Consider the following 16,096-nt stretch of genomic DNA (forward strand, 5'->3'; position numbering starts at 1 on the left):
TTTTCCTAATGTAACTGGACAAAAAAAAGTCAGCTAAACCATAAAAAGTAAAAAAGTGAAGTTCCCCTTTCAGACCTTGTAGTCTAATAAGGCAGATGATGTAATGGTCTGCTGTTTCTGTGGCCTACGGTTAACAATGACCAACCGCCTTTTACTTTTCCCCAACTATTGTCAGGTACCCATTAGAGCTGGGTGGACTCAGAGGCTCCCAAAGATCCCGAAGCAGTCTTCACCAGAATTCGAACCCTGGACCCCAGTATGGAAGCCAAGCACTTTACTGCTCACCAACCGCGACACCGAGCTAAACCAAAATTATTCTAATATGTATTCTTCCTTCTTCTTTGCAGATTTCTTTGAATGACGGGCTTTTATTTTTTTTAACATGCCATTTTATCTACTAGTTATCATCAATAAAAAGAAATAATTTTAGATAAAGAAATATTGTAAAGCACAAATCCACATAAGCAGTAGTAAGAAATGTTAGAAGAGTTCCATAATGATTTTTATTGGTCTGTGTTCAATTTTCTCATTGGAGCTTTGTAATTTTGGATTGTTTGTAACTCAAAATAATGAATTAGAAAAACTATGGAATTTTCTTTGGAAAACTTTTTTGGCTTACAAAATGACCATCATAGCTAGAGTTGGTTATTTCAGTATAAGTAGCATTAGTGATTTATTTTAAAAATACCCACTGACATTTAACATTTATGTGTTTTTTCTCCTTGATAGCGTCACTACAATCAGTTAAGGGAAGAACTGTCAAAGTTGAAACCACCTGCAGATCTACAACTTGAAGAAGAATCTGAAGCAACTAAAATTGACCCAGAAGCCAAACAGTATGCTACCAACACCTCGGACCAAACGGAAGCTTCAGCTTCAATCTTGGGTCCGCTGGCTCCTGAAGATATTAATTATGCACTGACAAATTCTCATGACATTTACATGGACCCATTCTCTCTCTTCTCAGCCATTGGTGTGCAACACGATCAGCTGCAACAAATGCCAGCCTCAGATGACAGCATGACCCCATCAGCTGACCAAGATTGTTGACACACAAACAGTTTTCCATAGAGTCATTATGGTCCAGTCCTTACAGACCCAGTGTGTATGGTTTGTGCAAACTACCTACACTCTGAAATGTCTAGCTGTCATTCTAATTTTTGACTCAAAAGTGACAGTACCCTAACGCAACCTTCACTATGTCCATGGCGTCAATTGGGCAGGAATACAGATCTTTGCTGTACTCGTTAGAGAATAAATTACATATTCATTGCATTTATGCTTGGGAAAAGAAATGTAATGCTTTCCAAGTGAAAAAAACAAAATAATGTGAATTATGAACACCGTGTTAATTAGATAGAACATGACTCATTTTGTCATTGTAAAATATTTGACTATAAATAAATAGCTACTTGTTATTTTTAGAGATCACTTTCTCTACAATAATAACATGATCCCTGATGGTGTTTCATTGTCTTGCCCGAGGCATGGAGTGTTTGCATTTCAACTTGTATTGATATTTCAAGTGTATCTTTTGTGTGGTTGATGACTAGCTGTCACTGGAGTTGGTGGATGGTGGATCATGTTAGCTCTCCTTTCTTTATTTTGTCAATATGTTGCTTCTTTCATTTGTAGTTTTGTTTGAATAGGAGGAAAAAAACAACAGAAATGAGTATTATAATGTCCAAGTTTAAAAAAAAAAAAAAAGAAATGTACTTTTCATTTTTTTTAAACTTTATAATTTCATATTAGCCGTGACAATGTGATCATTATTAATATAGTGATTGATATTACGATTGAGAAATGTTAATACTGATATGCATTAAATAGTAACCTTTCAGTTGATTGTTCCCCCCCTCCCCCCCCCCCCCCCCCCCATTCTACAAAGACAAGGACTGACAAATAGACAAGGGGGAAAACTTCTAAATAAATAACTCTGTGTATTGACAGCCCTTGGTTATATTGCAATGACCAAAATAATACAGGTAAAAGGTTTTCAATTTCTATATTCATTTTATGACTGTGTACAGAACATTTTAAATTGAAGTTAAATAAATATGTTCACAATTGGGTTTGTTGTTTTTATTAAACATTTGTTTTTAACCAATATTTCTTATCATCTGAGAGTACATTCAATATATATATATATATATCGCATAAGTAATTATACTAATTTTGTATCTTCAAAAAAAAATGTTCTGATGGCTGAAAATGTGTGAATATTCTCTTTTTATGTCTGAGTTCAAGATGTATAGATTCTCATGATCAAGGCTTCAACTTGGTTCCAGCTGCAATATATCATTTAAAAATCTTAAAGACTTCTCACACAGCTTTGTGTTACTTCTATGACATGTATGCAATGTCTGCACTCACTTTCACCGGGAACATGTTTTGTTATCACTGTACAAGACAGAGCTACTACTACTTTAAACAGGAGAGGTCTATTTGTTTAATGCAACTATGACTGTTATTTTACTCTGGATTAAACAGATGACAATTACTATGAAATCTTGCACATGGAATAAATTGTTTTGTTAAATTAATAGTGACATTTTTTTTTTATAAATTGTGTTAATTTCTTTAAATGTACATGAAAATGACCAAGAAAATATTTATTTTTTAATTTTATTAGTAAATTCTGTTGTCAGAAACATTGCTTTTAATGAACATTTACAATTTAATCATTCAAATAGTCAATTAGCTCAACATAAAATGAAACTGTGCAGGTGAAAAAGCAACAAGAAACCATTTGCAGCTAACAACAAATAGGAGGCACAAATGAAAATATTGTCAACTCTATGCAACTAATGATACCAACATGGATGTTCTCAGTCTTGATATATGTGAGACACTGGTCAACTCTATGCAACTAATGATACCAACATGGATGTTCTCAGTCTTGATATATGTGAGACACTGGTCAACTCTATGTAACTAATGATACCAACATGGATGTTCTCAGTATTGATATATGTGAGACACTGGTGGAGTGGTAAAGGGATGATTTTGGACATCAGACAAAACAATTTGAATTACAGCTTACCCTCAGTGTTTATTTGTATGCATATTATGAAAATAGTATAATGCACATTATAGATAGGACAAAAATTTTTTTTACTGTTGTCATTGTTATCAAATAAACAACTCAACATAAACAGCCCTGGAAATATAACAAACTGTACTAAAAATTAAAATTATTAGTGTTAAAAAGGGAGAAAAGTAAAATTTGGTAATTAGATTTTTAAAATGTGACAGTATATAAAACAAAGGAAACCCCTTTCACAATTATTCCATCAAGAACTTTTTCACATTATGCATAAATGACAATATACAATGTATAGACATCATCATCACACCTTGGGAAACACACTGGAATGAAACTTCACTCTCTAAAAGATTGAATACAATTTTTTTTTTTTTGCATAGCTAGCTTATAACATGTCATGTTATAACCATTAGATGCTTGTTTATAACATGTGAAAATAAATTGTTACAATCCAGGAATTCTTTTTCGATACAAGCGTCCAACGTAGTTAGCATTAAATGAGCCAAAGTACATAACTCCATCAGCATGCTCCACTTCACTAACACCTTTGATTACAACCCCATTTTTGTCCTGGAGACTGCGGATAATAGTACCCTCGCTATTCAACTCTAATGCCATGGCTTTAGCATCAGTCTTAGCAAAAAAATCTTTGAGTGTCAAAAAGACATTTATAGTGAAGACCTGTGAAGTAAAGAGAAAATTTATGCATAATTGTAAGTCTAAAAAGAAACTTTAGGCTTCATGTTTCTTTAGTAACATTATGATATATTAATTTAAGGTTTTTTACTTTTCTAAACGTCTATGTCTGTATGAAAGAAAAGTTTCCCTTTATTTGCAGATATATTCTTAAATGGTTAATAAAGGTTCTCACTGGTACTGAATCTTTATTTACTGAACAGTTTTGTTCGGTCATATATTAAGCTTGTGGATTGGCTGAAGTAAACCAGAACTACAACCCCATCCTTTTTCCTAAAATTCTTTATGCATTGTCTAGAAAGTCAAATGTTACAATTGTACAGAATTTCTCAGGGAAATGTTTTTTTTGAGAAACATTCTATCTACATCATTATTAATTCCTTCTATAGAGGATTGTGAAGTCAACTTCCCTGCAGTGTGGCCATTTTTGAAAGAGTTATGTGGCCAATCTTTTCCATGATTCAAACTTAGGTTATTCATTTTAGAAGACCGCTATGAGCACTTCACCATCACATTTCATCATTACACAAACATTATATTAACATTTGTTTCATAATTTTCATTTTGTGTACCTTTGCAATGACTCCTCTGACCCATGGACGGTTAGCAAGGAAGTGTGTGAATGAGGGTTTGCCTTGTTGAGTGATCAACGCCAGCCCTACCCAGTAAGTCCCACTAGTTTTACAGTAGCGGATATTGTCTGGCGCTCCAGGTAGCCGATCGCTCCACACTGACAAGTTTTTAGTTGCCAAATCAAATCTGTAACAAGACATTTATGAATGAAACCACTGTTTAATATTTCTTCCTTAAGTCAATGCAGCCCTGTGAAAAGGGAGATGACACCTTATGCCTGCCAACTACAATTCATAGTATTGTCTAGAGTTTGTCACTGGTTATGATGCCATTGTAAGACGTATAGAAAATTGGATTTCAAGTTTGTATTAAATTTGTGAGTGAAAGTGAAAATGTTTAAAAAAAAAAGAAATAATATGTAACATGATTTAAGGTGCATCTGAAGACCAAATAATTTTGTGGCTGTATTTTTTAATTCGTTTTTTTTTTTATTGTCTGAAAGTTGGTTGTCTTAGAGCCATAATTACCTAACCCCTCCTCCAGACTCACTTGTATAATTCTTTGTTCCCTGAAGATGAGAGGGAATGGATAAGACATTTTTTTGGGGAAATGAAGCAACCATGGATTTGTTTTGAGCACTATTGTAAGAAGAAAGTAAAGTACAATGGATTCAAGATGAGGTCTACTGAAGTTATTAATGATGGTATTATTTTTCAACTGGGAGGTGATGGGAAAGAGCAAGTCATGGTTTTGCATACACTCTGATGTATCATTAGGGCTACATGTACTTCCTTTTGATACCTTTTTTTTAAAAAGCTATTCCAAAATTTAAATGACAGAGACAGTACATTTTTTTTTTCATAAGTAAATATAAGAAAACTGAACTGACTTCATGATTCTGAATTTTGAAGTTTCAGCGACAAGTACAGCAGTTTTGTCTCTAGTGAGTTGAACTCCATTGGCAAACAGTAGGCCTTCAAACAGTTGTATTGTTTCCTTAGTCACAGGGTCATACATCAATAAACTACAAATAAAGAGAATTTAGTTAAATAACTTGATATTTAGGACCATGGACCTCTAAGTCTAAAAAAAATAGTTTCAAACTAAATACTAGTTTTTTTCAAGAACTATTTAGTTATTAGGTAAGTAATGCAATAGTAAATAATTACTGTTAGCAAAGCAATTTTTTTAATGCCAAGTAACACCTTTGCCCTATGTCAGGGTACATTGATAGTAAAAGTAGGAAATAGATTTATGTATTAGATAATTATGTTTGTGATGGTGACAGTTTCAGGGTAAAGAATATTTAGAGGATTACTAGTAAACAGAAGACAAGGAGGACATATTTTCCTACAGTGAATTGATTTTTTTAAAGGAATGTTTTATTTAGCTCATAAGTGTTTTGGATTATATCACAACACCTCTATAATTCCCCAATAATTTCAGTTAGATGGCATAGAGCTAGGAATGTCCCCTAAATATGTCATTTGTTAGGACCCCACATCCAGGATGTCCTCCCATCACCCTATATAACTTTATCAATCATATAAAGCTTATGCTCTTACCGTCCATCTGGAATGCCTTCCAAGAACACCATTGGGAAATTATTCCTAGTCCACTTTGTGCTTGTATCAGTAAAATATATTTTCCCATCATCATCAATATCTAAATCATTCAAAAACTTTGGGGTCTTCCCATTCACAGGGGTGCTTGATGAATATAATGTAGTATAATCACCTGTGAACAAACAACAAGTGTATATTACTCTGACTAGCTCTTAAGTATATCTCCCCTCTTCTGGGACCATAGTTATGTGGGTTGTGTGAGGTAACTAACAGCCATTAAAAAAATATGTGAGCATGAGTGTTTTATAAAAAGTGTGATACAATTGTATGAAATATTTAAGTAGCTTGAATGTAATTAGTTTGAAAGTCATGAACCAATTACTTCATTTTTTTTTTAACAAAATAAATTTGGGAATGGGTTTAAGATCAAGGTCAAATTTTGGAACTTGTGGCATGGGATAAAAATATAATCAGGCTATGCAGTCAGTGAATGACACATTGCCAAAATAATTGGGATCGCTGGTGCATGAGTGAATAGACACAGGTGAGATAAAACAGAGTTAAAAATCAGACACTTCAACACTCCTTGAGGCTACCATAAAGTCTACTGTCTTTGCAGGTCTTCTAGAACTATGTGAAAAAATGAAGGTTGTCTGTTTGAATGATGGCTACATGATTAATGGATAAGCTATTGATGCTGAATGTTTTCTTAAGTCTCTTCTCCAGTACAATATTCATAACTGTCTCTTTTTAAAAACAAATTTACTTCTTTGATGAAAAATTGATTTCTACCTATATGTGATGTTTTTTCTATGGTCATAGTTTGTACCCTCTTTCCATTGGTCCCTGTAATTTTTTTTTTGGAAAGCAGGATTTACTTCCATCTAATTTCCACAGTTGGAGCTTAAATGTTCTTTCCATTACCAAATTATCAGCCATTTATTATTTTTTTTAAATTTCTAAATTTGCTAAGCAGTTCTTGTGTAATTTGAGGAGATTTTGCATTTAAATTTCAGCTATTGGCTCCTGATGGATTGAAAAAGAGGTTGAGCTACTATCAGAGAGCTGAAGTTATATATGCTGATAACTTTATTTTGATGCAATGTTCTGATTATCTTTCTTTATAAATATCTATCTATCTATCTATCTATCTATCTATCTATCTATCTATCTATCTATATATATATATATATATATATATATATAGAGAGAGAGAGAGAGAGAGAGAGAATGTTTATAATATGATTTGGAATGTTTATATTGGTAGTTGCTTATTGAATTAAAAAAAAACTTAAATGATAATTCTTGAAATGTTTCTACATTATTCATTAGCAAGAAGTTATTTTGAGGAGTTGCTTAAAACAATGCAGGAAGATTTTTCTCTTTGCCTCCAAGAATTTTTTTGTTTAGCACTTTTTTTTGTTTTTAGTACGCTTTAGTGGTTAACACATTAGTTCCCTTCCTTGTAAGTTCTTATTCTCTATTTCTATGGTCAGGATGGGAGTATTCTTTTTTTGCCCCAAGAATAATTCCAAGTCCCATTTTCTGAACTTGATCCTTGAATTGGATGGTTTCTTACAAGAAGTTCAGCTTGAATGGAATAATTTAAGCACTTAAGTACTTGTACTAAATTCTTTTGATCTTTGCAAAATCCTTGGTTTATTCAAGTTAAACTGAATATTAAAGAAAAATTGTGTCATCTACTTAAAACATTTTTTTATGGTTTATATACACTTTACAAACAGTTATAAAATGTATACATTTATTTGTTTAAAAAAATGATAAATAATAAAAACAATGATTACATCTATATTTATATTGATATCTTACCTGTGACAACATTCACTTGAAACAAACCAAAATATGCATCAGCAACTATTAGGAAGCCATGTTTATCCATTCTCATGCCCAGTGGTCGGCCACACGTGTTTTCATTTTCAATGCCTCCTGTTTCAAAATTTGAAAGTTCAATTGTATCAAACTAATTTTTTCTTACATCAAGTGTATTATATATTTCGTTTTGTTGAAGTAGCTTATCAGTTTCCAATCATCATAAAGATTTTAAAAAAGATACAAACCACAAGGCTCACTCCCAAATCTGACCAGTTTTTTCACAGTTCCCTGATGAATATCATTGACCCAGCCATCAGCTGTTCCAGTGTAAATATGGTCTGTGAACAATAAAACAGAGCCTTAAAGATAAAAGAAGAACATCTGGTCTAAAACATTTTTCTTCCAATCTGATACTCCATTATCATCAAGTATGCAATAATGAAGTAATTTTAATTCATGGCACATTCAGAATTAACACTTCTGTTATTAAGATTTAGTATTCCATTTATTTTACTGCACAGAGCAAAAAAAAAATAGTATTAATAGTAAGAAATGAAAAAATTTGATAATTATAGTTTTGCATTGCCCTTAGTGTTTGTATATATTACTTGCTATTTTTTTTTTAACCAGCTTTGCTCTGTTTTTTTAAATATTTTTTTTTTTGTTTTCATATATCTTAAAGGCAGCTATGCAGTTTAAATTGTTAAAATCTATGTCCAGATGCCTCACTGACCTAAATCTAGTAAATTCTCTTATTGTAGGGCAACTTTACATATCCTAAGATCACTGCTATTATCTAAGGAATGTTCATGCCAAGCTTTATTAAGATTGGTCAAACATTTTTTATTTCTATGAAGGACATACATACATACATACATACCCCTTACATTCTACTATATATATATATATATATATATATATATATATATATATATATATATATATATATATATATATATCTCACACACCTATTTATGTAATTGATACTCCTTAATGCAAGTAACCTTTCTTTGTAATAGTCTAAACACATTTTTACAAAGCTTCTATCAACTCACTCTGTTTATCTGTCAAGAATCAATAAAAAAAATTAATCAATTAGTCAATTAATTACTGGTTACGGTTGGGGTTAATTATTTTGTTTAAATACCAACAAGGGAAATTTCTCCAACACCCATTCTCGGATCAAGTTGAAACTTTAAACAATTATTTATTGTACCTAACTAAACACGAATCAATAAAAAAATTAACCAATTAGTAAATTAATTATTATTAATTAATTATTTACTGATATCAAATAAAGGAAATAACTTCTACATTCTTGAAGAATATAGTTGTAAGTGCAGAGTTCTTGCCCTTAGATAAGCTTTTTTTTTAAAAGGAATTTTAATTTTTGTTTGTTTTCAAATGTAAATATTTCATTTCAGTTGTTAACATACCTCCATCAACAACAATCGATTCAGGACCACTAACTTGACCACGATAGATTTGTTCTGCATTGCTTAACAAATCATTGACTGTCAAAGCTCCAGTGAACTCAGGAGGTTCAGGTAGACTGAAAAATAAATACAATTAGAAATAAACTTTAAAAAAAAACAATAACAAAAAAAAAACAGTGCTAAGTCAATGTAAAATTTGAACTACATTGAGCAGTTAAGAAAAATATTACAAACAAAATTACATTAAAATTCTAATACTTATTGATATTTACCCAGTGATCTCAACAGGTGATATTGGCGAAGGAAAAACAATTAATGCAACAATAGGTATTACTATGGTCAGAATCAAAGCTTGAAAAAAGCGATAAATCCAGCTGTTGATAAGAATTGAATAAAATAGCTGTTAAAAAGTAATTATTACAAGAAAAAAGGTTGAAATATTCTATAAAGCTACCATTGTGAAGCCAAATATTACTCTATGGAGCTAAGAACTGGAGAACCACTATCACTACCATGAAAAAAAACCTAGATTTTCATCAATACGTGTCTTAAGAGATCCACTGGCCAGATAAGATCACTAATGAGGAACAGTGGCAAAGAACAAAGCAGCTGCTCATTGATGAAAATATCCTTCAGAGACGCTGGAGATGGATAGGCCACACCAACATAAGCCCTCACCTGGCACCCTCAAAGAAAGAGGAAGTGGGAACGGCAAAGAAATACATGCTGCAGAGATTCAAATGCAGATGATGTGGGGACAGTTGGAGAGACTTACCCAGAATTGAGATGTCTGAAGGAAGCTGGTTGATGTTCTATGCCACAGAAGGGACCACATGATGACATGATGATTGTATAAAGGTTGACAGAAACTTCTCACATAAAAATAACTATCACTTGTAGGTTTTGCTAGTTTTTGCAAAGTATAAACTAATTTGACTTATTACCACTGGGCTTAAATGTTAATTCGCATAAAAATGTAGCAAAAACAATAGAAAAAAGGTTTTACAAGATTTTATAAAAATTCACACTAAAATGAAAAATGGTTGGTTCGAACAGTTTTGATTTTAGTATAAGTATGGAGCTTGAGTTATAATGATCAGTGACAATTACTTAGAGAAATGATACTGATCAGATTTCTGCCATTTTATTGTTGCTATAAAAGTAATTGAAATATTACTTTTTTATGATCTATTCATTAATATCAACTCATAATAGCAGACTTCTCATCTATCAAACTATTAAATAGTGTCAATAACAATATATATTTTTTGATTCCCCAAGTATACAAACTATTTACTGTTTTTTTTATTGTAAGAAAAAATGCGTTTTACATATATTTTGGATGTTCCATCAGAGTTAAAGATAATTCATCGAGAAGTCAGAACGACAGTTCAGTGCGCATACCGCACAACCAGGCAGCCATCCAAACTATTTACTGTTTTCCAACAGGATTATGTTACCTGTGCTTTCTGACTAAGGGTTCTGTAGCCAAAACTTCTGGCAAAAGTTCCAATTCTGACTCCTGGATTTTCTGTGATTCTGACTCAGAGTCTGACTCCAATTCTTCCCTTAATATTTTAAGATAAACCTTTATTATGAGTGACTGAGATCTGACACAGACTCTGTAGAGCTGCAGTTAATTTTACATTGAAAACATCAGCTTTGAATAAGCTGTAGAGATAGACAGGAAAGCTTTTGGCCTTACTGCACTTTCAGCTCAGGATCTACTTATGGTCTAGCTTCTCAAGTGACATAGTCTGATAGGTCAAGAAGAGTGTTTAGGGGAAAGCAGAAATATTGCAGTTTCAGAGAAGATTTACAGATAAAGTTTTGGGGGTTTACACTGCAGATAAGTGGATTAATCACTATATGATAGTACAAACGATTTATAGAATGATAATTATTTGCACAATGAATGTTACAAAAAGTTCTGCATTGTTATTTTTATAGCTAAATTAATCTAACAATATCTTAAAAGCATTTCCCATGTTTCTGTTTTTTTATAAATATGATTATAGGTACTGTTTAAAACTATTTACATGATGAAAGTAATTCAACTACCTTTTGTCAATTACTTTATTATTTACATGTTTTCATCTAGGGCAAATATGGGCTAGATAATGAAAGGCATCAGTGAACAATTCAGTATTTGGCTTAAAGAACTTAGTTCAAGAATTTTTTTTTCTGTTATTAAGACTAATGTTTTCAGGATAGTTTTGTGTTTATCATTTTTATATAGCCATTGTTTTTACATTCAATCAAATAACTAAGACATTAAAAAGAAATCTTCATGTTTATAAAAGATGCAAATGAAGAATAAGAAAAAGCATTCATTGGAAGGAACATTGGAATTAGGCTGTCACAAGTCTTTCAATTAATTATTTCATTACCTACTTATTAACACAATATGACAAAAGCTAATAAAATAAAACTATTTCTTATTTAGATCTAGGTTTATATAACTCATTACCCCTGAGATGCTTGCTTTACAGCATCTTCTTCTGTTACTTCATTAGAATTCTTTGAGGTGTCAGAGTATTTCTTTTCTGGGCGCCGAAGTCTGGCACCTTCTGAAGACATTTTTTTTTTCAATTTTTATTCTTTGTTCTTCAACTTTCTAGATCTTCATCTAGAATCCAACAATTTTATTTTGAATCAAGAAAAATTATACTCATAGTAATACAAGACTTACTAGATTAAGTCAAAATATAATGTATGAATAATGACAAACTGAAAATTTTAGCTAATTTAAAAATAGTATAATTAATCATTTTAATTTTCATTCAGTTTACAAATGATACTGAAATTTCAAAGAGAATTAGAAGAATTACAGACATTGGTATCAAATTGGAGCATGTCTTTTCACAAAGATAAATGGCAGTTTTTAAGAGTAACAAAAAACAACAACAACTGAACCATATATAAACTACTTATTTTATTTATGGTAAACCAGTTACATGGACTAAAAAGTCAAAATATCTAGGTCTAATAATAATGGAGCCTCCATATTGATGAAATCATTTTAAAAAATCAAACAAAAAGCGTTAAGGCTTAATAAATGAAATTTTTACAAATCAAACAGGAACAAAAAAATACAATATTATTTAGCCTTAGTTAGGCCAATATAAGAATATGCAACCTCTATATGGGAACTCTAACTTAAGAAAACATTGAGAAACTATAATATAACAAATGCAAAATAAAGCTTAAGATTTATAACATGAAGACAAGAAAACACTAAGAAACTGGAACAGACACAAAATAGAGCAGTGAGATTCATAACAAACAAATATTCACATTTGACTAGAGTAACACCTTTAGTAAAATCACTAAATTTAGAAAGCCTTCAGGATAGAAGACTCAAAAGTAAAGTAGCAATTATACATAAAACACTGAACCATAATCTTCAAATACACAAACAAAATTTAATAAAATACTCAGAAAGACACAAAGATAAAGGCACATTCCTCATTCCATATGCTAGGACAAATTTGTACAAATGCTCCTTCTTCCCTAGTGCTATTAGAGCGTGGAATGGGTTGCCTGAGCTAGCCAGGAAAACCAGTGATGGAGCAAAAATTACATAAGAAAAAAAATCTCAAAAGAAATTGGTGAACTCTTTTCTACTAATTCATTACCATATCAACCAATGTCATAGTTTACATGGATGGTTCATCTCAAGAAGCCACCACAAACAGAGGAGCTGAAATACTCATTGAATGACCCAATGGAAAAAACAACAGTAAAGTTCATTGCAACTAGTGAGCTCTCTGACAGCCATGGAGCACAAAAGGAGGCACTTGAACTAGCAGCTACCATGCTAGCAAATCACCCAAGTATGCCAAACAGTCAAATAGTCTTCCTAACCAATCCAAAATTGAAAAACAGTCCTCCAAAGCTTGAAACTCTGATGCCTTCTAAATAAAAAAACTCTAATAGCACTAGGATAGAAGGAGCATTATCTTCTTATCTTATATAAATAATATAATAAAGACATTACATCAAAAAGAAGATGATTACGTCCTACGTCATTCATTTAGTGATGCATATTAACCAATGACCTAAATTCTGACAAGTCACATACAAATTAGTCCTAGCATATGGAATGAGGAATGTTATGTGCCTTTATCTTTGTGTCTTTCTGAGTATTGTATTAGATTTTGCTTTTGTATTTGAATATTATTATGGTTCAGTATATGGTCCGGCAGTTACACTGGGTTTGGCAGTATCCCGTATGGGAGACGAACGTATGCCAAAGGCAGTCTTTTTTGGTGAGCTAAAAGGTGGTCACTGTAACAGAGCTGCCCCACGGAAATGCTTCAAAGACCAGCTTAGGCGTCAACTTTCCTTGGCTGACATAGAAGAGAGCACCTGGTAGCATGGAGCCTCAGAACGAGACACTGGAGATCACTTATGAAGGCCATAGGATACACATTTGAGACCCAAAGAAAATCCGATGACGAGGACAAATGCAGACAGCGAAAAGAAAATCCAAATCAACCACCTGCGGACAATGGTCACAGCTGGGGCTGCGCAGACACAGGAAATACTGCACTCCTCACTAATTTCAGACTCGAAGACAAGCCTTATTATCATGGTTCAGTGTTTTATGTTTAATTAAAATTAATTGCTACTTTACTTTTAAAATTGAGTCTTTTACCTGAAGATGAAGGCTTTCTAAATTTAGTAATTTTACTTAACTTACTAAAGGTGTTTGTAATGAATCTCGAATCTCACTGACTGCTCTACTACTAGATATAGATCTAGTAATACTACTTTAATAGTAATAATAGTAATAGTAATACTATTATTATTCTTCTTATATAATACAGACGTTACTTCAAAAAAGAAGATGATTACGTCCTACGCGTCATGCATTTAGTCATGCATATTAACCAATGACTTAAATTCTGCCAAGTCACTGGTTTTCCTGGCTAGCTCAGGCGTCAACTTTCCTTGGCTGAAATAGAAGAGAGCACCTGGTAGCATGGAGCCTCAGAACGAGACACTGGAGATCACTTATGAAGGCCATGGGATACACATTTGAGACCCAAAGAAAATCCGATGACGAGGACAAATGCAGACGGCGAAAAGAAAATCCAAATCAACCACCTGCGGACAATGGTCACAGCTGGGGCTGCGCAGACACAGTGGAATTAATTTGTTTTAGTTTTTTTGTTACTCTTAACAACTACTAGTGACCTAGCCTAGATAAAGATAGTGGCCTTGCCTAGTCTATTTATTAGTCTATCCATTACTATTATATTACTGATTACTATTTTTAATTTAATTTATTATATTGGTAATTGGATAATTAGAGTAGATATTCAAATTGTTATTGTGACTGTCAATTCTGTTCAGAACAACTTGAATTCGAAGTTTCTTAATGTTTTCTTGAATTAAAGGGTCACAAACAGAGGATGTATATTCTAAATTGGCCTAACCAAAGTTAAAAATAATCTATCAGTCGTAGAATTTTGTTTATCAATGCAATGGACATAGTGAACATCAACATATTTTCGTGGTTAAATTACAAACCATCACGACATAAACAAACGGGGTTGAAGGTCGGCTGCGGTTCTATAGCTCTTTTGCATTTAGAGGTGACAATATTTTTTTTTAAACACCAAATGGGTCTTTATTATTATTGTTTTGTGGTCCAAATCTAGAAGTAGATCCATAATAGCTTGTTTTAATCAAACAAATGTTCTAATTTAAATTCAATTAGATGTAGATCTGTATCTAATCTAGTATATCTACTCTAGATCTAGATCTATCTATGACAAAATTAAACTTGATAACAATATAGTTACATAGTAGATTTAGTTAAAGACTAATAAAAAGAACGAGGGGCATGATGGGTATTGCTAAGGTAAACTAAGATGGCGCGTTATCATTTATATGGCATAATGATAATATCATTATGGCATGATTATGGTCATCAGTAAACGAATTATAATAATTCGATTTTAAAAAAAAAGAGACCCAAATAATGCAGGCATAGATCTATAGATTTAGATTATAGCCAAGAAAAATAAACATGCTAAATTTTAAAACTATCATGTGATCTATCTACAAATTCTACATTTTTATATTGAAGATTACAATTAACTTTATTAAACTTTTCAATTAAGCTAAAACAAAATATAATCATTAATCATAAAAAAAACACTTTATAAAGCAAAAAGCATGGCTGAAGTTGCAGAAGAAAACCAAAATCATGATAAAAGTCAATATTCTGAATCAGTGGTTCTTAATCAAGACTTTGCTGATCTTAATACTTTAGATCAAGATTTTCTCAGTCAAAGTCAAGTCTCGAATTCTCAAATGAATACACGAGCAACCTCATTTATGGATGCAGTTGAAATATCACCAAGATCAAAGAATATAAATTTGAATGATTCAAGAAGCATGCAAGCAAAATTAAGAGACAGATTATATGATAAACCAGAAAATTCAGGTGTTATACAGTTTGTAAAGTTACAGTCTTTAAAAAAAAATGCAACTCCAAGAGTAAGTATAATATAGATCTATGTCCTATTTAATATTTTAGGGAATAATCACTATAACTTGTATAACTATGTTGACAAGCTACTTTGTTTTATTAACTCTTAATAATGATATTGAAAGACCTTTATTTATCATCTATATATATATAAGTTTAAAATAGGCCTATAAATATACACCTACTAAACTTAATATTTATATTTTACTAAAATATATTTTTTTTTTGGTAAGAGTAAAAACAAGTTATTGAGCTGTTGTTGTTTTTAAGTTTTTTTTTTTGTCTGAAAATTTTTTTGTAAAGATCTTTTTAGGCACAATAACCAAGATTTATTGTGTCTAAATTGTATGTGACATTATTATTTAGTTCAATTATAATAATTTCTAATAGGCCTGCTAAGTTAATTATTTCATAGAAATGAATCTGGCATTTAAAACTTTTA

The 16,096-nt window shown here is 31.7% G+C and overlaps 3 protein-coding genes across 6 annotated transcripts in view; 2 read left to right on the forward strand and 1 right to left on the reverse strand.

The window, feature by feature from the left end:
• The window catches only part of LOC106056932 (baculoviral IAP repeat-containing protein 6-like), a 67,893-nt gene extending 66,021 nt beyond the window's left edge, over nucleotides 1-1,872 (forward strand). For all 3 annotated transcript variants that reach the window (XM_056023751.1, XM_056023753.1, XM_056023752.1), the window contains exon 67: nucleotides 730-1,872. In XM_056023751.1, the coding sequence (XP_055879726.1) occupies nucleotides 730-1,050 (321 nt within the window). In that variant the 3' untranslated portion in view covers nucleotides 1,051-1,872. The remainder of the gene's footprint in view (nucleotides 1-729) is intronic.
• LOC106056934 (adipocyte plasma membrane-associated protein-like) lies at nucleotides 1,858-14,836 on the reverse strand. 2 transcript variants are annotated; one of them, XM_013213869.2, is made up of 10 exons: nucleotides 14,688-14,836; nucleotides 11,620-11,778; nucleotides 9,422-9,523; nucleotides 9,150-9,265; nucleotides 7,959-8,051; nucleotides 7,711-7,827; nucleotides 5,881-6,052; nucleotides 5,205-5,339; nucleotides 4,315-4,501; nucleotides 1,858-3,727 (listed from the first exon to the last, which is right to left on the reverse strand). In XM_013213869.2, exons 2-10 carry the CDS (start codon nucleotides 11,727-11,729, stop codon nucleotides 3,491-3,493), a joined length of 1,269 nt encoding a protein of 422 aa, XP_013069323.2. In that variant the 5' UTR covers nucleotides 11,730-11,778; nucleotides 14,688-14,836; the 3' UTR covers nucleotides 1,858-3,490. The 2 variants fall into 2 exon arrangements, with proteins under 2 accessions (XP_013069323.2, XP_013069324.2); XM_013213870.2 differs by having other exon boundaries at nucleotides 14,594-14,747.
• Nucleotides 14,837-15,213: 377 nt separating this feature from the next.
• Nucleotides 15,214-16,096, forward strand: part of LOC106056933 (dynein axonemal heavy chain 6-like) — a 65,109-nt gene continuing 64,226 nt past the window's right edge. Inside the window, exon 1 of the mRNA XM_056022876.1 lies at nucleotides 15,214-15,662. Within this exon, the coding sequence (XP_055878851.1) occupies nucleotides 15,339-15,662 (324 nt within the window). The 5' untranslated portion in view covers nucleotides 15,214-15,338. The remainder of the gene's footprint in view (nucleotides 15,663-16,096) is intronic.

The sequence above is a fragment of the Biomphalaria glabrata genome, chromosome 3, assembly GCF_947242115.1.
Source record: "Biomphalaria glabrata chromosome 3, xgBioGlab47.1, whole genome shotgun sequence".
NCBI classification, from domain to species: Eukaryota; Metazoa; Mollusca; class Gastropoda; family Planorbidae; genus Biomphalaria; species Biomphalaria glabrata.